Raw genomic sequence first — 23,553 nt, 5'->3', positions numbered from 1 at the left:
AATCTCATCAAAAACGCATTACTTCAAGACCTTTAAGGCTGATGTCAGCACTAACTGAAACGGGGAGGTACTGTACAGCCAACCCGACGTTCTTCCTTCCAGCGATGGTTGCCATTCACTTGTGATTTCATTGCGCCTGAGATTCTTTCAAAGCTTATTCTTCCAGGCTTGCCACCGCCGCCTGCCATGAAGGCGGGGAACCATTTATCAACGACACGTTAAGCTGAGGTGCGTAGAAAAACTCTGGACATACAACCACAAACCCTCTATCTTCCCAAAGAAAAATATCTTGAGGCGTTTATAAACGCCATCATTGCAAAGATGGGTGGCCCCAGAAAAAAATAACGTAACCCAATAAAAGGGTTCAAACGAAATTCAAAAGCCAGCGGTGTTTTCAGCGACTGCGCCCTTGGCCCGCCCTCAGGGCCTTTCTGTTTCTCCTTCTGCTTTCGGGGCTTTCTTCCGGACAAAGTATGCTCTAGACGCCGAGCACCTAACCGTGAGTTATTGTGTACTTTTTGGTAGGCCGGAACCTCCCAGCACACTATTCATGTCAAAATATTAGCAAAGAAAGAAATTACTAACGACCTGTCCTTTGTCGTCTGCCAAGCGCTGGCTCATTTGGCTGCTGGCAAGGTATAGCCAACCTTTAGCTCAAACTTTTCCTCTGTGTTTCCTCTGTGTTTCCCTGTGTTTCCGCCTCGCATACGGGGCGGATTGCCAACGTAGTTAAATAAACAAAGCAGGAACCATTAATGTCTCTAATGCCTGTGCTACACGGCTGTTTCAAAGGCCTTCCGAAGGCCTTTAAACCGATTGTCTATAAAGTGGGCCATTGTAAATACATAGGGCGCAGTTGTGGGCGCGAGTACAATTGTCAATTGAAAGTTACCGTGTAGCACAGGCATTAAACACGAGGCCATGAATTGGTCCCGGGGAAGGTGTGAAGCGGGTGGGGATGGGAGCGGCGTGGCATCTCTGAAGCAGATGCGCTACACAGGTGCTGTGGAGGCACTCGGGAAAAATATGACCCTCCCTTCCCAACGAAACTTAAGACAAGTGCAAAAGCTAAACGTGCGTCCAACTTTCGCTGAAAGCACGTCCAATCGATCGTCAAATCTTCAAAGATGGAAATCGCAAAGAAAGTGGCTCAGTGGCTAAGGCGTTGCGCTGCGGAGCACGAGGTCGCGGGTTCGATTCCTGGCCGCGGCGGCCGCTTTTCTGATGGAGGCGGAAAGCAAAAAACGCCCGTGTGTACGAGATTTTGGCTCGCGTTATAAAGATCCCCAGGTGGTCAAAATTAATCAGGAGCCCTCCACTACGGCGCGCCTCGTCGCCTTCGCTTCGTCGGCGCGTTAAACCCTACAATCAATCAAATCGCAAAGAAAGATCAAACCCATGCGAGAATTTTTCGCGCACTAGGTATAAAGGCATCTACGAAGGACGAAGGGCCTCAATCAATACCGATACGTGGTTTATGAGATAAAGATTAACTATTGCACTCCTCCTTCATGATCTGGGCGTGTATTTTCTTATCTAGAAACGTTCGTTTTTCGCGATTTCCGAGTAACCATTTTCCAACAATGGAAGCCTGGTTTCACGCATGCGCCGTGTGCCCAAAGATCTTGATTGATTGATTGAAGGGTTTAACGCGCCGACGCAACGCAGGCGATGAGGCGCGCCGTAGTGGAGGGCTCCGGATTAATTTTGACCACCTGGGGATCTTTAAGGTGCGCCGAAATCTCGTACACACGGGCGTTTTTGCTTTTCGCCTCCATCAGAAAAGCGGCCGCCGCGGTCGCCAAAGATCTTGTCAGAGCTGCTCGGTTGATGAACGGCTATGTGGGGAGATTCATGTTTTTAAAGCGAAAGCTTTCTTAGTGGGACCTATAGCGCCTTGTCAAAGCCCAAATGCATTTCCCCATAAACCTGTTCGTCGACCGAAAGCCTCTGATAAAATCTCTCGACACACGGAACATGCGTGAAGCCGGAGTTCCATTGCGTCAAAACCGTTACTTGAATATCGCGAGAAAGGAATGGTTCTAGATAAGATAATACACGCATCGATCATAAAGAAGGAGTACAATAGTGCAGCTTTATCTTACAAACCACATTTCCGTATACATTTCGATCGTTCGTCGATGCGTTAACTTAGTGCGCGAAAAATCGTCGCGTGGGTCCGTTTTTCGTTCGCGATTTGGGTCTTCGAAGGTTTGACGATCGATTGGACGAACTTTCAGCGAAGTTTCGACACACTTTAAGCGAAGATTTTGACGAACTTTTGATGCAGTTTTGATCGAAGAAAGCTTTCCCGCTTCCCTCATTTTTTTAGGAAGGGATGTTTGTTTTTTGTTTTTTTGACAGCATGCCAGGGGTCCCCCCAACAAAGCTTTCGCTTTAAAAGTTTCAAGGCATCAGATAGAGAGCACCCGCCTCCGGGCGGAACAAGATGGCGATCGGCTGATAACGCGACGCATTAAAATTGGCCGTGAAAGATCACCGCCCTGTTCGCTTCTTCCTAAACACTCAACAAAGATACGCCTCCAGTTTGTGGCGAAACATTTAGAGCGAAGGGAATCAGTGCACAAAGATGGTGGTTCAGGGAACGACCGCTGCCAACATGGTCATGACCGGAGGAAAACGAACGAGGGAAAGCTCGCTCACTCAGCAGAGATTTAAAGATAGACTCTGCCATTCTCAGTTCTTGCTCTCTCGTCCAAGTGAAGAGTGGGGTTCATCACAACTGAGATTAAGCGGGATCACGAACAGTGATCTCGAGCGCTACCGTCTTTCTTTAACGGCCACGCACACCCTTCTTATTAACGCGCCACGTAATACTTCAAACGCTTCAAGCCCACCCGTGTACCAGACAGACAAAATCTAAACATTACGCGCACGCTCTTTTGTAGTTGGGCATGTCCTAGAAAGCGCGTAAACGTTTGTTCGAAACTACGCATCCATATGAATGTTGTGTGTTTCCAACATGATAAATGAGTGACTGCACGATTTTGTGCCTTAAAACATTCGGCCCAGTTTTGAGCACAGTTAAACATTAGGGGTTGCAAAGAATCGCGAATACTCGGTGCTGCTGTGGATATTATGTGGTGCCAGAACTGTGCCATCAACTGTTTGACTTTTATATACGCTCAAGATGCGCGTTAAAGTAGCCAGGAAGACATAACACAAGTTTGGTTCATTCAAAAGACGGCCTCGTTAGAATCATACTAACACCAGTTTTAACCAGTTTTAACCAGTTTTAACTTCGCTCAAATAAGCTATATAATTCGGAAAAAAGGGAATGGTCATTCGACCCACTCGCTCATTTCCCGCAACAGAACCTATGATGTCATACCAGACTTCGCTGCGATTGGTGGAGGCCGGCAAAAGCAAACGCAAATTAGGCTGAGCCTATATAAGTTGCAGAACAAGCTATTTGTGCTTAAATTAAGGGCACATTCTTTTTAAAGCAATAAGAATGGTGTGACAAACAGTGGAAGTTACGAAAGAACATGTAAACATAGAAGTAGTGATGCGTACTGCTATTGGTACTGCGCGCACTATGCTTGGTTTAGCTGCACAGCACTGCGGGGCTTTGGGGTTGTCTCAGACGACACCGGCCGATTGACGCAAGCAACGGGTGTCTTACGTGACCATATTTGTCAAGCGAGCACTATGTTTCACGAAATGATTATTTTCTCCCAGAACAAAAACAAGCCAGGTTTAACTACGGCTTGCCACGGTATGGTGGCGCCATCTATGTTCAGTAACGTAAATAAGCACGTGCCGCCGTAGGGTGCTTTTATACCACCGCCACAGTACAGGGCGGAGACTCCCTTTTAATGGTCCAGTGCCACCACAATTGGCTCAACTTGCGCAACGCGTTGTTCTTTTCGTTTCCTACGAGACCCAGCAACGCGAAACACTTAAGATGGTTCAAACTTCGCCAGTAAACCGCATTGCAGCGATAATTTTAGCGCGGTTTAGATACAATGACTTGCTTCGGCGGCGAGCGAGTGACCCAAAATGGCGGCGGCAGCGTATACGTTTCTCTACCCTGTACGGCGGACGAGTGGATCAAGGGATCCAAGGCTGCAGAGCGGTCGGTTCCTGTGATGCCATTGCAGACCACAAAAACGCACGTTTTAGCGGGAAAAATCAAAATTTTAAGTTAAATTGATTAATTTCTCAGTGACTAAAGCATCGTTTGTATCCGGGCAAGTGCTTGGGGCATTATAAAACACAAAATCTTTCGAATAGAACAAACTTGTATTTTTTCTTCATGGCTCCTTTAACAACGCAGGTTCCCGAAAAGGAGTATCGATAGCCAAATCCAGCTGAAGCAAAGGTGCGAACAACGCATCCACGACAAGATTCTACTTTGGAAGAAAAAGAAGACAGCTAGAATCAGAAGCGCCAACTGTTACAGCGAGCCAGATGAAATACAACGTGGCTGCTTTGATTGTAGTGTAGACGCCCATGTCATTCACTGTACCAGTATAAAATTATGTCCACTTGTATTTTAGTTTTCAATTACAGCGTGCGTTTTTTAGGGGCGAGGTACCTATAGGGGATAGGGCTCCTGTCGCCTCAATATAGTAACGGTACTAAAACACCGGTACACCCGTTGTCAAACCCTTCGCGGTAGAACGTAACACGTGCTAAAAGAACGCACCGGAACACTCATTTTCCAACGCCTCGCGCTAGAACGCTTCATGCTTCGAAGACACGAGACATTAACAGCCAAGCTGTATACCTCTACTCCTCCCAACGGTGTCACGGGGGGTAGACGCCAAGCAATCAGCTTCCAAACCTCAGTATGGTTGACTAGCGGTAGAACCCGGCGGTGCCCGGGTGGGCCATTATACCAGTGACAATAATGGGTGTAACACGTGTTCATTTATTTGTTAGTTGTCATATCTGGCTAGTTCATCGCGAAGTGGCACACACTCGGGAGCTCCTGACTGCTGTAAATACAGGGGCTCCAACCACAGGTACGTCGGGGTAATGTGAAACGACTGGCACTGGTGTTTGCACCAAGATGCAAACACCAGTGCTATATTTAGACTGAAATTGCACCAATCACAGACCATCATCATGGGAGGGCGAATTTCAAAGGAGGAGAACGATATGTTTATAAGTATGAGGACAGGAACAGCGACAACTTTAAACTCGGCCGCTTTTGCACAGAGAATGTCTTCGTTAATGTGTGCCAATAAGCAGGCGGTGTAGTTGCGTTTATGGGCTCCTGTCTTTGTTTAGTGCAGTTAGGTTTCATTTGTCCAGCGAACAAAAAAGCAGAGGTTGACTTCAGCATGTGTAGCACTTCGAACGGGCAGCATGCGCCTGATGGGATGCCACATCCGGCACCTCTGTTGAAGGGAACACTGCAGTCGCCAGTAATCCGCACAAAAGTAAAATGTTGTGCCTAAAAGGCTTTACTCAACGCTTTTCAAGCTTCGTATGCATGAGAACATAGGCTTGCATGATTAATGGATGCTAACGCCGCACGAGAGTCAGAGAGAACTATCCAGATTTGAGGAACCGTAACCACACTGCCGAAAGAATGGCAAAGGTTTGAACACGCGTTCAGTGAGCGGGATGACATAGCTAACGCTTTTGCTCATGGTTCAACTCCGGTATAACAAACGCGGGCATAAAAGAATCACCTCTGCAGGACTCATCTCTGTAAACATGAGCCAAAACCTGTCCCCGCATGCATAACTAATAGGGAGCGGGTAGTCGTGTGGCGTGCATAACTATAGCTTTTTTGCGTATTATTCAGTCCACAAACTGCTCAGCACAACCCGCAGAGCACGCTGTGTAACTTTTACAAAACTCATGCATAGGTAAATTGTTGTGAGCTTCCAGCCCCCCGTGCATTTTACAACAGTTTCTGTGAGATGGTTGTATCTAAGAGGATCGCAGTTATTCCGGCGTGAGACACGCTAACTTTCTTACGCGTTATTATTACTGTTCACATAACGACTTCTGGTGATTCTCGCTCCATCGATTACCAGTGAGACCCAAGAAACTAGAAAAGCATCTTAACTGACAGAAGCGCTCCTATATAATGACAATTAAAAGCACTCCATGTTGTGGAACGCCGTGTAAAATTGGGACAGAGTAACCCATTTTATTGCTTCACTAGCGGTAGTACCCGGCGGTTCCCAGGTGGGCTAATAAATTAAAGACAGCAATGGGTATAACAAAAGTTCGTTTATTTCTTAGTCGTCATATTAGGCTACTTCATTGGGAAGTGGTACACACTCTGGAGCGCCTGCCTGCTGTCAGTACATGGGCTCCAACTGCGGGCGCGTCGTGGTAATGCGAAACTACTGGAACTGGTGTTTTACTCCAACTCTCGCTAAACAAATTGCACCAAGATGGTGCGCTCGAGCGAGTGAGTCTGTGAGTGAAAAAAGGTTTATTGAGCCGGTGAATTGGGAGTGGTTCCCAACTTCAGAAAACGATGTGATGAGCGGGCAGCCTTCGCTGTGGAGGAAGAATTGTCTGGACATCCAGATCACTGTTAGTCACCAGGTTCTCCCGCAGCTCAAGGGTGGGAAGTGTGAATGGAAGAAGGGGGAGGTTCTTTTGCTTGCACTCTTAATATGATATGAGGAAGAGTGCCAGGTTGTAAACACAGCTTGAATTCGGCAAGAGATCACGCTGGGAACACATGATGGAGGCAGGCTGGGTGAGGGTATTCTTCCTCATGGGAAGTGCTATCTCAGCCGACACGAGCGATGCTCACCGGTACAGTTTTATGATAAGTAACATGGGCTGCCTACGCAAGGCGCGGGGTTGCAGGAAGTCTCAACAGACGGCGAGCGCTAACCTTTGGGCTTTTTGCCGCTCCGTCTTCTTTTTTAGATTTCTTCAAAATGAGAGGGCTCTACGGGAGGCGCGTGGTTGGAAAAAGTGCCAGCACATGGCGAGCGCTGTGCCAACGCAGGAAAATTCACCTGAATTCCACGTCCAGAGGGGTGTAAATGAAAAAAAACCCTCGCTTGCCTTTTTATCCGCATGTTAGGACGAAATGCTGAAATTGAGTTTTTGGCAATCGGATGGGCAGCATTTGCAAGAAAAAAGGGAATTTGGGTATATCATCTGGCTGTGTGGTTATTGACGAATGTGTAAAAACACAGTGTTTTCCCGAAATCCTGCTTGACTCTACCTCGTGGGTGTCACGCAAAAATGTTGTAAACAGTGTTTAGATATATGAGTAAGTTACCTATCTCAACAAAAACCGGTTCAATATTTAAAATGGCGTGCGATAAAAAAAAATAATATCTGAAAAACTATTTTACCGCTTTTCACTCTCCCCATGGTGTAATTTTAAAAATTTTCAGCAATATTGACTTCTAACACCGTAATCACGATGTGCCCATGAAATTTCTATCCGTTTGAAAGAGCAGTTTGGCTAGGCGTGGACGGGACCTGTTAGGCCTTTCTGGCTCGTCAGCCCTGTCATTTGTAAAAAAAACAATTTGGACCTTTTGGCGGCGTCGCAGGGCGAAATCCTTAAAAATGGTTCTCTGTATTTATATGAGTAACATATGCTAGCAAAAATCAGTAGGTTAAATGAATCGGTGAAAGGTTTAGTTGGGTATCTGTAAGTACACCGATTTTTTACCGGAATACATAATCACCTCGAAAGTGTAGGTTAGGGCGAAATCCAAAAACTACTTTTTAGATATTCTGAAGGGCTACGTATATCAGCAAAAAGCGCTTGAGAATCTTGACAGGTTAAAGAGGTAATCACTAATATAAGAAAACACAATTTCCCCCTTTCCCTCGGTCAGGAGTACAATTTCCAAAGCCCCCCCCCCCCCCCCTTTCCCCTTACTAAGCCCCTACGCGATGTCGCAAATGTACTCCCGAGATGTCAAGTCTCTAGATGTATCAGTTTTCGTTGGGCGTTGATGAGCCCGTCAGTCAGTCAGTCGGGCACTTCATTTTATAGGTATAGATAAGGCGCCTGTGAAGAATGGGTCACTCCCCCCACCCCCCCCCCCCCCCCTTCGCCCCGTGTGTTCCTGGTCAAGATTAGGTGTTCAGATTATCTTTCACGGCTGGGCAGGCTAGTGACACTAGCCAAGCGCAAGCAAAAAGCCCGCCTTCTCCGGTGACCAATCAGCGAGCACCATATGGTACTAGAGAAGCTTACAATCTTTTAATACACTTATACACTGTATCATTCGCCCCTCTCCAGGTTTGGCGTTAGTGGCGATGGCCCGGGATTTTTTTTTTTTTTGCGCCTGTCAGCTGTTCAGTCGGGATGCTGCCGACGTTAACGCTGTATCTAAGTCGCGAAAATGCGTTCAATCGAGACTAATATCAGTTCTAATAACTACCTACCAGGTTTTTAGGACAAAAATTGAATGTTCAGGAAATTCTTCCCCATGTTGTGACAGGTCTGTGTCGGTTTCATGCACAAACGTCGAACTATGTCTGCCACGTACGTTAACTTACACATCCTGACATTTATTATACCTATTGCTGGGGCGTCAAAATTTTCTTGCGCGCGTCGGCTTGGGGAGCACGGCCACGTAAAATTGCCGTATTGGTAGCTCTACAGTGTAGTTTTAGTAACGCGTCGGAATTTCACCCGCCGCGGTGGCATAGTGGCTGAGGTTGAGCTCGAGGACGCGGGTTCGATTCCCGGCCGCGGCGGCCGCTTTTCTGATGGAGGCGAGAAGCAAAAACGCGCGTGTGTGCGAGATTTCGGCGCGTGTTAAAGATCCCCAGGTGGTCAAAATTAATCCGGAGCCCTCCACTACGGCGCGCCTCATCGCCTGCGTTGCGTCGGCGCGTTAAACCCTGCAATCAATCGACGTCGGAATTTTAGGTGGTATGTTGACAAGTCTTGCCTTGAGTACAGCCCAGAGCGCCGCCTTGGCAAGCCCGCTGCCCGTCCGTTGCTCAGGTGTCGGCGTCGTCGTGCTGGCGGGACAATCGACGCACCGTCGTGCCGACCTGAAAGCCTGTACCTCAATCAGGAAAAGGCCGACCGGGTTGAGCAGCACGAGCGATAGTGGCGCCACCAGGTAGATGTAGCCGGCGAAGCTGGGGTGGCTCCGACTGAACACCGACTCCACTGCATGTGACGGCGGACGAGCGCTGTTAGAAGTTGCACAGGGTCACGTTTAGCTAAACTGAGGCTCTACACTATAAATTTAAAAAAAACTATAAGTGTACTAATTATAGAAAAAGAAGCGGGGACAGAAAACAAAAGGTCGCTATCCCGCCCTCCGAAAGTGGATGTCCGGCGAAGCTGTTGTAAAGCACTACGCACGCTGATGGGGGACACTATGAAATGTTTCTCGTCGTCTCGGTCGGCTTTTCGCTTGAGCTCGGCTTCTCTGGCGGCAAATTCTGAGTCGTCTCTAGTCTGACGCATGCGCTCGGCGTCTTGGGCAAGAACTGCTCTATTTAGTGACAATAGTCCCGCCTAGCCTTCAAACATAATCTGCATGCATAATTTTTGCCAGGAACACACGGTGGGGGATCCAATTGTTCACAAGCGGCTAATCATCCGTAATGCGGTTTCGATGTTTGTTTCGGGGTTCTTTTAAAAAAATACAGAGTTCTGTGCTGTATGTATGATTAGCCTGACGCGTGCGCTCGGCGTCTTACGCGAGAACGGCTGATCCTGCCTGCGTTTTTTTTTTTTTTTTTGTTTACGACACGAAACATTCCGAGCAACAATATAGAGGCTAACTGCTTCGCTGTAAAACTATGCTGCATGTAACGAAGTGGGATACAAAAATGGTTTAATTGGCCACTGGTGTCGATTTTCAAAACTGCCGTAGTTATCAACAATTGTTTAATGGTGCCAATGTTTCTGCTTGCGCACCATGAACAAGCTTATGAGGTACGCCATCTTGTGCCTTGGTCATAGCCGCTTTGTCGCACCAAGTGTCGTTATCAATCTTTCTCGTACATTTCAGCTAGGTGTCTTAACACACTCGAGGATAACAATATTCCTGTAACAAGATTTCAAAGATAATTTTAGCTGAGGTGAGTTACCTAGTGACCAATTTGACACTGTATTTAATCAGGTTTGTTAACACTTCCAATTGTACTTTCATTTACCTGCCATCCAGTTTACCGCTTCTGATTGTGCGCACGTTCGTTTCCTAAAACTGCTTGTTTTTGTAGGAATGTAAACTTTGTATGCGACCGTTCCTATTTTCTTAAGTGCTGATGGTGTTTTAAAGCGGCTGGGAAGCGGAACAAGGCAGTTCTAGCAGCCAAGATGTACATGGCTATCGTGCCGCCTAATTTCCGCGTCCATCTACGAAACCTCACAACGCCGTACTCGTAAAGGCGGGAAAATAATGTTCTCGGTTGCGTATCACCACGAGCAGGTTTTTACAGCTGTAAGCATTGGGAACGCGGATTTCCTGAAAGAAATACCCGTTTAGCGTCTCTCGGAAACGTAGGCATGTGCCCTGTTTCAAGACTCTGGTTACACTGCGATTGTGTGCGGCAAGCGCGCAGACTTCAAATATTCATGATACAACTTCACCGGCCTTGCACGTTCACAGGGCGGAATGGTTTGGATTTCTGTAAGTGTGCTCTTCGCCCTTGTGGAAGATTTCTTTACCAGGTACTTAATCTGAAGTGTGGCGTACTCTGAGCAGTTCCTGCGTTCTATTTATTCGAAGAAAAAAAAATTGAAACTTCCAAGGTATGTTGCAATCAGAGATTGCTGAAGAAACACACCAAGCGGGTAAGCGATGCCGAAGTGGTTCACTTGCGTGACGAATATGGCGTAGAGGCCGGCGGAGGCCAGGTCCCCCTTCTGGTGACGCCGCGGGGACAGCGCCAAGGTGACTGCAGCGACCACGATGAACAGGCTAACTTTCCCGAGCAGGACAGCGCCCACGAGGCGCCACTCGACTGCGCGTAGCCGCAGCTGGCTCAGGTTCAGAAACAGCAGGGCTGAGAGGCACACGTGCGAGGCCAGCAGGTCGAGGGCGCGTACCTCTCGGCCTTTCACCAGCTTGACTTTCCCGAAGACGAACCTGCATGGGCACGCCGCATGAAAGACGAGAGCTCGAAGTCTGATTCCGCCTAGATCTGGAGTTCTGAAAGTGGGTTCCTCCGTTTTCATCGGCCCACTGTTTGGGTGTTCACCAACGCTCCCCTGTGGGCAATTCACGTTCTATCTGTTGTAGTTTAAAGGGGCCCTGCAACACTTTTTTCAACTTTTCTTGAAATCCTAAATGCTTGCAGAACGTAGTCACCCAACACACCCAGTACTTAAATTAGGCGGTCGCAAAGTACCTGAGCCAAAAATTACTGCTGTATGCTCATCAGATAACTTGGAAACTCGCTCAAAAGATTTTTCTCTCTTTCCCGGTCTTGACGTTCTTGGACGGCCCGAATTACGTCACTGAGGCGATGTAGCGGCGGTTGGCCGGTTTTCCTTCAGTTGCAGCAACGAACGCTTTTCCATAGCAACTTTTAAAATAAAGCCACAAAAACAAAGCATAAATGGAAGGCGTATCTGGTGCGACCAGCAAATCATGCAGTGCCGCTCCGTGCTGGCGATAACTGTAGCTTTCGCAGTGCTGCCAGAAGCGAAGGAAAGAGTGAAAGCGTTTATCGAAAGTGTTGCAGGGTCCCTTTAGGGGAGTGAAATGTGCTTAACCAGAAAATTTAGCATGAAACTCGGGGGAATCCAGCAGATGTGAGGCTTGCTTAGGGGAGGCAGACCCGTGCATTGACCCGCTGCCGTAAGTAAAGTAAGTTCGTCCATTTCTAGAACGTGCAAGCGGTCTAGTGCACTAGCAGTGCAGTAAACATTTCTGATAGAAAATGCGGCCTCTTCTGTTAATTTTCAAAAAAGAGATGAAGAGCCACACACAGTCTATTGGGAGGTAGAGGGGTAAGAGGGTGTTCACAACAGCTTAGTTCCGACTTCAGGGGTTTAGTTGGGAAACTATGGTAGAAGACCGCTGATACAGATCACTGTGTGCAAAGGATTTCTAAAATGATTTTGCCTTTGTCTCCACTAATATATACGCGCTGTTGTCGGTAAACGAACTGGCTGCCTTCGAAAATTAAGTGTACTTCCTAAAGCGACACCACTGGTTTTTGCGCATTTTATCTCGCACTGCGACAGTTACGCGTTCACGAGGCGTACCAGGATGCCTGGATAGGGGAGCGTCTAATTGAAATAAATTAACCTCCTTTAATATCAGTTTTCTTGTGCTGGAAAACATAGCGGGAAGACGCAAGATTCGGTTTCATTCGATAATGCGCGTCGCGGGGGTTTAGCTGTTTTATGTCAGCATTTCGATCAGTTGTCGAATGCTGGCCAGATATATACCCAGCAGTGCATGCTCTCACATGAAAACCATTCGGCGCAACGGGCTCTGCACTGTTCACGGCTAGCATATGGAATCACGGAGAAGCCTTTCGCACTATCAGCCCATGAAATGGTAGAATCGCTTCCGTCCGTTCTAGTTGTTGCTTCCAATACCCTACGGTTCTAGTTCTCCAAACCTTGTGCGTATCAAAAGCTTTGGAGAACTAGAAATGAACAGTATTGGAAGCAGCAATCCTCCGAACACCTATAATAAGCCGCAAAACCAAAAATGGGGGGAGGGTGCGAGTTATCGGGCATAATGATCATGTGCAGCTTTCCATCTCATGGCAGTCCTTTCAACAGTGATTACTCTGTAGTTATTTAGCGAAATGTAAAATTTTTTCCTCACAGCTAATTTTGGGGGTGACAACTTGCTTTTTTTTACAGTTTCAAGTCTCGCACGTTGCGTGACTAGGCTCCCAAGCCATGGAAACTATCTCATGGAAGTGCATGGGGAGGAAGATGTGACAGCGAATTACACACAAAATATTGATAACCCTGGAAAATTATTTTAGTGCTGTCATATTCACGTTGACATCTTGCTTCATGCCAAATATCACTTTCCTGAAGTGGTTTAGCTAGGTTCCTGAAAGGTCCGAATTTTGAGCGAGAAAGCTGGGAATAGTCTAACAAAAGCTGCAGTAAGGTGCAAAATAACCGAAGCACAGCCGATAACAAATTGAGAGGCTTGAATAATCACGCTGACCAAAATGGGCTGACCGCGCCAACAAGGAGTTTTCCCTTCCACAGCCGCTTCCCTCACACCGGAGGCGAAAATGTCTGTAAATAGTACCCCGTTTAATTTTAGGCCTAAGTCGACTGATTCGGCCAGTAGCAAGGAGACGAGGAAAATTAAAATTCTGATCACTCTCGCGAAACAATGCCCGTGGAAGGGAAGTTGTAGTAACTGAGATCTGCACGAGTCGAACAGCGGGTGACGTGCAGACTGAGCCGCCACTTTACTAAGTAGGCCGTATGTTATCGCGCCGCACGCGCTACCCTCCACATTTCATTCGCGGTACACTTCCCCGTTATCAATTGTATCCACGTGCCGGCATTCTTCCCTTTTAGCGACGGTAACAGGGCGTAAATTATTTAGCCCGCGCGAGTCTGCCCGTTACGCCCAGGGTGAGTAACGGGCGGACTCTACGCAATTCACTCGGCACGCATTTCTATCGGCCCTCGTGGACCTAGCGGCAGAGCCGACATTCATCTCGCCACTGTATACGCCCGCAGGCATTGCTACCGGGAGCAAGACGCACGCGCACGGCCTGACAATGAATATTAGACGACGTCCGCGGTTCTCTCTTCTTTTGTTCTTCTTTCCTCCTTTTTTGTTTGCTCAACCGCCCTTACCTTCCATCTTTTATGAGACCTGTCACAACACTCGCAGCGAGGCACCACCACCATCGCTTTCGTGGGCCGTCCTGAATATTGTGTCGCCTAATGCGCCACGCCGTCAGATTTCCTCTCCCGTCGGGTGCGCGTATGTGCGAACAGAGGGGGAAACCAGTGGAGCCCTCAGTGCCTCCCTCTGTCCCCGCTGCTTTTTATTTTAACGTTCCAACGGGTTATAAATAATCGCCTCCAACCCAGCACGGCGGCCGCTCACCGTTACTCTTTCCTCCTTCCCGGCCTCCTCTCCAGCAGAGTGGGTGACCGGAGCTTTTGTCATCAGGTAGAGCTTACAGTGCTTCATATTCATTAAAAATGTCTCTCCCCTTTTTTCTTTTGCTAGGAAGAAGCGTTGACAGAAGGCCGTTTTCCGACCGCTGCAGCGTCCTGAATAACGCACAGCAGCGAAAATGTTTCAGAATTTAAACTTTCCGGCTCACTCCTCCGTCTCTTCGTCTTCCTTTCATTGTTTTCATTATGTTGCTTTCTTGGTTTTTTTGCTTTTTAATTCATTCGTCTCACGCGGAAAGATGTAGACACTGAACGAAAAGGTAGAGCGAGGAAAATCTTGCTTCGTTTAGAAAACCAAACATACACTCGCGCGCAGCTAAGCAAGCTCCTGCGGGAGGTGGTTGGTCATAATGGCGTTCTCTCGGTATCATTACAAAGACATGCGGGCCGAGAGACTGTTCTCTTCTCTTTATACACTTTTGCGGTACTCGGTAAGGGAATTCAGTCCTGAAGAGAAAGGGGGTTATTACAGTTTCAGTAGAAAATGACCAGGCTTACTCAACGAGGCCGGGCGCAAGGCTGTGAAAAAAGGGACAGTAGCTGAACTATAGCGCAAGATATAAACGAGGCCTAAAGAGCGCTAAGAGGCAAAAATGCTTCGCGTAACACGCAATTTTCGGTAAGCATGAAATTTTTATTATTGTATCTGCATTGGCTGAACTTGACACTCGGTTTTACAGGACTACGTGCGAGGATGTTCGATACCGCTCAAAGTACTCAGGTGTCGACGAAGGCGTGTCGAGTCCGTTAAACCCGCTCCCATAAACAAGTTCTCTTCCTACTTCTGACAGACGCCTGACAGAGGTCACGAAACCCGGCACGGGAGCAGTTGAACGGCTTATAAAATCACTAAAACACATTGTTGGGCAAGTTGGTTTATACAGGAGCAACTCAGAGGGCGAAGAACACATCGGCAAAGGAAGTGAGACGACGGGACAAGTGCTTGCCCCGTCGTCGATTGAGCGCTTGCCCCGTCGTTTTACCTTTGTCGTTGCGTTCTTCGCGCTCTAAGCTCTTACGGCTTGAAAAATGTTTCGTCGTCACCTAAATTGCCTGAATTTTCTGCGTCTCCTCCCCGCTTGCCGGCAAGGCAGAATCAGCTGTAATATTCTCTTTCTCATTCATGTCGGTCGTCCACTTTTTGTTTACACTACTTAGATTCTGAGTTGTCAGCATCGGGCAGCCATTGTGAATGGGGAATTTTATTAACGCGATATTCGAAGTGGCCCGATTTTAGTACGTGCCCATAACGCTGTCAGCACGAAACATACAATGTAATTTAGCCTTAAAATATTTTTTTCGGTGTCTAGCAAGGCACGGCTATTACATTGGCGGGAAGGGCGAATCAACACGAGGACAGCGAAGAGAACAACAACATAGACAAGACGAAGCGCTTCTATTAACTGAAATTTTATTTTGAAACGACACCACTTATATACAATAACATGGTGTTACTGAAGCACAAGAGCCATATCATGGGGCCTAAAAGATAGCCTTAAAACTATGCATTGTCACTGGAAAACACAAAGCCATTTTACACAAGTTCGCCACGAGCCGATAGATATTGCTGTTTTTTTTTTTTTGGGGGGGGGGGGGGGGTGACAGTGAGACGGACGGAACGCTGATGCAATTGCTGTTGTTAGATTAGGTGACGACTGCATTTAGGCAATTTTAGGTTATTTCTCTTTCTATAGCAGCCCGAAAAACTGCCGTGTGCATGTGAGATGTCGTATAAAGTTACTGAGGTAATAAAAAATACGGCACATAGTGCCGAAGGCTGCCGCACCGCAGAGAAATAACCCAAAATGGCTGCTTTCATGGTCGGTAATCTTTTGACTTTTTTGTACATATTGTAAGCAAAATACAGCAAAAAGACAGAGACAGAGCGAGGATTGCTTCCTTGTTTCCTTGTTAGCTTCGGTTTAAGCGCAATTTTCTTGAATTGAGGGCCCATGCTGCAAATTTAAAAAGAAATTCCGAACTTTCTAACGATTATGAAACTTGGTTAGTAGGAGAGTGCGTATTTCCGATTATGTGGCAACACTTTAGGGCAGGTGTTTGGAATGAATGTTAAGTATGTGGACTAGAGCTGCAGCTGACGACGAAACGTCTTCCATTGATTCTTTTACCGTCCGTCCTCTAGAAGGAGCCGCAATAGAGCTCAGGCCTAGCTCAAGCCCGCTCTACGCACTTTGTTTGTGACCGGATTTAGACCCGGCTTATTTTTATTTGGCGCACGAAAATGTACCCGCAACAATATCTCGTTCTTCATAAATTTGCTTATGCAGCTTCTGCTGGCATTAAAACAGTAGCGGCGAACATGAAAGCGTTTGCGATTTCAAGTGCCTCGACCTCCATAATTTTAGAATGACGGACCGTTGGTTAATTTGGTGCTAACTTATGAAATCCACCTGTCAGTGCTCCGGTTCTCGGAAACGTCAGATCAAGAGCTGGGGAAACCTTTCACGCAAATGGGGCTCGGCTTTCTTGTCCTCAATCGCGCACTCATGTTTCCGGGACGCACATTGTGCATGGTTCCGCGAGGTTTCCCTCACTGTCAGCAAGTAAAATTGTCTGGCGCATGATCGAATCTTTATAGTGGTATACTTCTTCCTAGGCTTACCGAACAAAATGAGGTGCTAACTGCAGCAGCAGAAATATGTGCCACAGCTAGCTAATGTACGCCCATTGAGGAATGGATGCACCAAATGGATGCACCAAATTCAAGATTCTTTTGAATTGGATTAAGCTGGATTTGGGATGTGTTCGTGCCCATGGCAGTGCCACTGGCTTCTTTGAAGGTGATTACAGTTTTGAGCCTGTTTCTAACGCGCACACATATTTGAAGGACACTTTTATCAAAAAAAAGGTGCGCGTTAGAATCGTTCAAGTACGGTAGCCAAGCAAATCTGACATACACACTGAATGGGTAAGCAACTGACGATGAAAAGTGCCGCCAGAAGCTTACGGATGGTTCACTGATACCCTTGGCTGCGACGACAGCCTACCCTCTTGAAGGAGCAATCTGGGCCATTCTATTTGACATTAATTCTTTCACACTCACAGCTCACAAGACGGGCCCTCGGAGTTTTTCGGTATAGCCCTAGCTTTGGGAGAATGGAGTCGAGGGTTTCTGCTTTCATAGCGTCTACCTCAACTGGATTTCTCATGACAGGGTTGCGGAGAAGCGTATACTGGGATAGCTGAGCAGCTCGTCACTGCCCTCCTATGCCATTGCGGCCAGTTAAGCTGGCTGCAGAAGAAGCAACAACGTCGGGAATCGTTCCATAAGCATCAAAACTCGGGAGTGCATACTGACGTCCTCGTGGTGGGTGTTGTGGTGATCGGGCTAAGAACCACTCTTGCTCCCTGATAAATTTCCTGTCGGGACAAATGCATCTATTTCCAGTGCAATGGACATCGGGGCTGAAGAGTATGCCGAGCCACGCCCGGGCTGGCGATGATAAGGGCACTATGCTCGGCTGGACAATAAACTTGTTCCATTCTGACTCCCAAAGTCGGTGTTACCGAGCACACTACCGTAATCTCGTAGAATTTCGCACACAAAGTATCTCGCACATACAGCTTCCCCTTCAAAAAGGCGGCCATTTCCTGATGCCGGAAATTGTTCACACTAGGAGAAACAGAAGTGAGATTGGCGGCAACGACGACCGCTCCTTGCTACCTTGCTTGCGTGGTTTTACTGCGAAGAATAAAGCGTGGCGTCCGCTTCATGGTTTACTCTCGCGAATTGTGGAAATTGTTTCGCTGTGGTTCAGCAACAAACGCTCCAAGCTGTGGTACACGGCTTAAAGCGCTCGAACCCACTGTAGCACCATGGCGGCGTCGCACATACCCACACTTGTTTAGACATCTGTGCGACCGTAGGCATGCTGCACCCGACTCTATTGGCGTCCTTTACCGCTGTTCGTAGCTAGATACGGCGCGGTCAATGTATAACTCAATATTTGCCCTTGATGTCGAAACTTCGTCGCTTGTGAGTCTTTGACTCCCGCTGAAGCTGAAATAGAGGTTTTATAACGCAATTCCGAGAGAAAGACATTTGTGTTTAGGTGGCTAGGCGACATTTCGTTGCGGGAGAGGCCGCTTTATTACTATTCAGGCTTTACGAGGGCGGAGAACTGCTCATTTTATAGAGATTGCTTGCGGTGAAAAGGTTGTTAAGCCGTTGTGTTTCCTAAAGGTTGAGCTTGAGGGATGTTAAATACTGCGACATAGTTCCTGTAAACAAAAATGTAATCGAAAATTGCCCGTCTGTCTCTGTTCTTTATGTGTCCTAAGCACTTAAGCGTGTCGATGCTTCGAATCAACAGCTATAAAAAGTCAGAAGAAAAAACAACAGCTTTATTTACGTAGTTTTAAGAAACAAAATGGTAAACTCATTTTTCACGTGTTAGGGTGAAATTACATTGTTTCGATCAATGAAGACCGGAAAAAGGGGATATATAAGAGGTTTTCCAGCGCCAGCCAGAAATAGAGGCCCCCGGCCAGCAAAGTTGCCTGTACTCGGCATCCAGCAAGCCTAAAACGTAAAAAAAAAAACGCTGTTCTGCAGTAATTTTAAGCACCACTGTATGTTCCAGTTGAGCAAAGAACAGTTATTTGTGTCAGAGTTTTCACTCAATTATTACCCGGCACATGCAGGTCTATGAACAACCTGTCCTGAATTCTCGATCTGTATTGTTCTTTTCCTGCAACCGACAGGACGTAATGTTAAGAGTGCTAAAAGACGGGCGGTGGCGTGACCGCCATTTATAATGATTCAATTCTACCACTGATATATTTCTGCTGTTGTGAGGTTAACCGTATAGCGTATGTCGACGACATCACGATGCTAGTAACAGGTAAAATAGCAAATGATCTACCATTTAATATTTTTGCCCAATATGTGCGGCAGTGGTCATTCCAGCATTCCCTAAAGCTCGACGTTCATAAAACCCAAGCTGCGCGCTTCGAAGTTAAAAAAAAATGGCCGCGTATCTGTTCCTTTCGTTGCAAATATCCCCGAAAGACGATAGCTGACTGGCGTCCCTGGCAATTAAATGCATCCCTTCAATTTCTTCCTCACCTCTCGTGCTGTTCCTCTCCCGTCTCGTTCCTCCCAAGATAACACGAGGTTTGCTCGAGTCAATTTAAATTTACGGCGTTCTAATGCTCTAAGCCGGGTGTCGCGATGCTAGCGCCGCTGTACGGCGGAGAGGCGCTTGAATTGAGGCACCCTACTACAACATTTATGGAACCACGTCGCCCTACTCCACGAGCTTTTCAAGCGGAACGTGGATCCCATCTAGTGGAACCTTTCGTCGCTAAATATTGCCATTTTCTTAAATGCCGCCAGTAGGTAGCTCTGGCAACAGCAGGCGACGGTTTCCCGCCGTTGATGTAGTATTTCATTCGCTATCGCAAAACCTAACCATCCCTTATTTTTTAAATAAAGGAACACTGCAAATTTCAGTTATGTAGTGATTATCTGCCTTATATTTGCGTAATGTCTTGTTCTTGTGCAACAATGTTTGCAAGTATGAACACTGACACCGAACTTAGACGTTCACATTTGGCTGCGAGTATATAAGACTATTGCGCATATTTCATTTCACTTTGGCCGGGTGGCTGAATCGAATCACAGAGACAGATAGACAAAGACCGATATTTCTGCGTTTTAGTAGCCCAAGAAAGAATATCGTCTTTAAAAATGAGTCATGAGAGTACCTATTGGAACAATTAAGAACGTATATGCAATAAAACGTTTGTGGGTGACATTTACCGAACCCTTCATTGGGAACATGCAAACTGACAGCATAAAGGCAAAAACACGTTGTGCCTAAATTATGGTACGCCAGGTACTATGGGTGCACAAGGTACACCTGAAACACAAGGTGCACTAAGTACGAAGGTATGCTTTGTGCTCACGCAAGGTAGATTATCCCAACGCACATTAAAGTCATCATCTTAACTCCTTCTTTTGCTTCCAATACAGTCGAAGCTATAGTTACTTCGAGCTTAGTCATTTCTCGAAATTAAGGAATGCTGCAAGAAGGAGAACGGTAATAAAATTAACGACTTACGTGCAGCCCGTTGCAACCAGTCACATGGACAATACCTGAACACATGTTGGACGAGTCAAGAAACTTTTATTAGCGGCAGAAGGGGAATTGTGGTCAAAGCGCCACTTAAGACATCAGGTAAGACGACACGAAGGCGGTGTTCAGTGGGGGCGCGTTCCCGTAAAGCGCAAAAACATCGCTCCCGACTCACTTGTCCAACGGCATAGATTCAGAAGGGAAAAGGTTCCACGTGTTGATTCATAGTCACACGACAGAAAACAAATCGCCGTAACAACGTACTCCCTTCATCCTCTGTAGTTACTAGGCTGTTTCTGTGTGGCATAGATTCGAACCCTGCTCTCATAGCAGTTTAAGTTGTTATGTTTTCATCCTGCCGTTTTTAATAAACAATTTCGCTGATCACAATAAACAGCCAAAATCCGTCAAAATACGAAGCATGCACACTTAAAACAGGGGCGGACCTAAAGGCTTCAAAGAAGTGTGGTTATTAGTTTTCAGTAGAAATAAAATTGCTTTCGGTGAACTGCTGAAAACGATCCAAATTAGAACCGTACACGCACTCGCAAAGAAAGAGCAAGCTGTCAACATTTAACAGCACACCATGAAGCAAATGACAAAAAGACTCAAGAAACTGAGGTAAACACTAAGTCTGTATGTTGGGCTGGTTGGTATCGTTACATGATCGAAGGGAGAGCCATTTTTGACTACAGGAGACAACCACAAACGCAAAGAACGTACAGTACAAGTGAAGTGCGCTTTCCTCGTACTTTACGTTCTTTTCGTCTCTGAATGTCCCCTGTAGTTAAAAAGGACTCTCCCTTCGAACGAGGTAAACACATCTGCAGTATAGGCGTCAGGTTGCGGCGTCCTTTTTCCTTTTTTATTTTTATAGCCACACACACGCAACATATAGCCCTACACACGTAAAATACACACGCAAAAGCCTATGATCATTTGTTTGCTTCCTGGGTAATTTTAACACGTGCTGCCCTATTTTTTCCCTTCGTTCTGATCTCGCGTTCCTTTTTCCCTTATTTCCTCTTCTTTCGTCATTGCCTGCCGATGGCTTTTCTGTTTATCTTGATATTGTATATGTCCGGTTCTGTGGTAACAGTATTAGGCCAGCAACGCTTTTGTGCGGAAATCTGCCATTACTACAGAATAAAAAAAAGCCGACTGAATTACTGTAATTTTTACAGCTATTTACTCTGCTTCCGACTGGTGCCTCAATCCATAATCCATTCCCGTGAGAATGTCAAGAAATTTTCCTATGGCCCCGTATGTTTTAGCGCGCAGCCCTTTGGCGGCGTCTCTGAGCTGAGCCGCGACATCATCGTAACCGAGTGAACGATGGCAACATCGAATAGTGAAAGAAAGCAGAGGAGGAGAGTGAAGCGAAATTGTGAAGGGCGGGCGGTTCGCCGTGGCGGCGCGAGCGCTTTCTGAAAGTGTGCGCTGGGGAAGGGGGGGGGGGGGCAGTTTGCTGGTCCCGTACGAGACGCTCGTCTGATCGACGCTTGGGGAAAACGTGAGGGGGGCCTGCGCGTGATTATGATGTGCGTTCGCTAATACGAAGTTGGCGGTCCCTTCCAGAGACACATTTCGCGCCGCCGACGCAGAGGCTCGTCTTCGCTGCCGTCGAGAGAACCCACGAGTGATTGCTGCATCAGCGCACTGCTGCTGCTCCCAAATATCGCATTAGGGACTATCGTAATCGCCAGCCAATTTTTTGAGGCTGTTTTCCTGTGGCACGGGAGTTCACAATAAGAAGGTCACCTACCCAAGCAGCACGATGGCGAAGCACTTGACCAGGGTCCAGTAAAATGCCATGTGCGGAATTGCCGGATAGCAGGGAGCCGATGCTTGAGTCCCGGTTCGCTCCACGACCCCATGTGCATGCCACATGGCGTCCCCCGGATGAAGCTGTAAAAGTATCAAGGTAATTCGTGAGTTAGTCGCTAAGAAGCTGTCAGTATATGCTGGAAGCTTTACTGGGTTGACCCAAGGTGGTAGCTCACTGCTTTCGTTTCTTGATTAAGGAATGCCCAAATGGCAATCGCCTGCATTGAATCATTTTCTCCCTCTTTGAGACTGAGTGCACTCTTGCTATTTTGCTCGCATTGGTGAGGACTTTTTATATTTTTGCTATGTTTCCAAAATAAGCTTTGATGAATAAAAATAGCACAACGGGAAAAGAAGGAAGTGTGCAGTGGCACGTAGCGCCATGGACTTCCTATCTCCACGACCATGACAACGTCTGGCCGGAAGCATTGCTCGAGCTGTCATACCCGAACCGCAAATAGATTGCATCTCTTTGTAAATAGATCCCTCATCCTTCTTAACCATGGCTTGTGTCAACTGTCCTGCTGATGCGTAACAATGCATTGTTTACAATTATTTGGCACACAATAAATTGCCACGCTATTTTAATTCATTGGCCATGATTAACCTGTCTTGGAACAGCCAGTTATGCGACGGCGAGAGAAAAGAACAACGAAAAGAGCCCGAATTTGTTTTAATGGGTGTAATCTTCACGCAAGCTCCTTTATAGTAAAAACACTGTTCACGTAAATATCAAACCCTTGAAAACAACCTGCATTCCCTCCTAGCTTCGTAAATTTCTGTGTGCCAGCGGAACTGGACATTAACTTTTACATCGGGGGTTGTGCCGAAAAGCTACATCGCATCGCCTGTCGATGGCTGTGGCGTGTGTATACGCATCCATGCGACCGTACCGCGTATTGTGGTGACACACTAATGGGTTAAAAACTTTTGCGTCCGCTGTAAAGGCCAGCATCGGGCCATTCACAATCAAGTGCAGGGAGCAAGTGAGAACCAAAGCGGCGAGCTCCAGAGGTGTGGTAAGGGGAACATAGTTTCAATTCAACTGACCGCTGCTTTCGAGGGTTGCCCCAGTGCTGCAGTGCCGGCGACACAACACACTCTTTCCTCCCCTCCCGCATCGACAGCCATTATTCTTTTATAGCATACTGGCGTACGCCACCCAGTATACCCCCTCTGGAAGCGCCTGCGGTGAATGCATACGAGGATAGGAGGGACCAGTTTCGCTGTAGAAAAGAAAATAAAGTGAAGTTCTATTTGTGTCGATGGGTGTGCCTTCTTCTTTCCGTCAGCTTCGGGCGCGAGCTTCGCTTACATTGTGGAGGCTTGATCCCCTCGTCTCGAATAAGGAGCGTCTGAAATGTTCAGTACGGGTTTCCATCGAGTGGAAACTCTCCATGTAGCTATATGCAATGTGATTCGAAATCAAATCTGAGGGTTTAACGCGCCGAACCTATGAGGTACGTTGCAGTGAGGGGCTACCGTTTAATCAGACCACCTGGGGAAATTTAACGTGCTCCAAAATCTCGACACACGGGCGTTTTAATTTATCGCCTC

General features: G+C 47.0%; 1 protein-coding gene across 1 annotated transcript in view; it reads right to left on the bottom strand.

Moving 5' to 3' along the window:
- Nucleotides 1–22,066, bottom strand: part of LOC144168316 (lysosomal cholesterol signaling protein-like) — a 130,750-nt gene extending 108,684 nt beyond the window's left edge. Inside the window, exons 1-3 of the mRNA XM_077697325.1 lie at nucleotides 21,935–22,066; nucleotides 10,732–11,033; nucleotides 8,874–9,100 (exon numbers count right to left, since the gene is read on the bottom strand). Of these exons, the coding sequence (XP_077553451.1) occupies nucleotides 8,874–9,100; nucleotides 10,732–11,033; nucleotides 21,935–22,059 (654 nt within the window). The 5' untranslated portion in view covers nucleotides 22,060–22,066. The remainder of the gene's footprint in view (nucleotides 1–8,873; nucleotides 9,101–10,731; nucleotides 11,034–21,934) is intronic.
- Between the last annotated feature and the right edge of the window lie 1,487 nt (nucleotides 22,067–23,553).

Source organism: Haemaphysalis longicornis, unplaced genomic scaffold (assembly GCF_048455015.1).
Source record: "Haemaphysalis longicornis isolate Haplotype H1 unplaced genomic scaffold, Haemaphysalis longicornis Haplotype H1 scaffold_2, whole genome shotgun sequence".
In the NCBI taxonomy this organism is placed as follows: Eukaryota; Metazoa; Arthropoda; class Arachnida; order Ixodida; family Ixodidae; genus Haemaphysalis; species Haemaphysalis longicornis.
The sequence above is the reverse complement of the archived record's forward strand: the minus strand, read 5'-3'. Positions and strand labels throughout refer to the sequence as shown.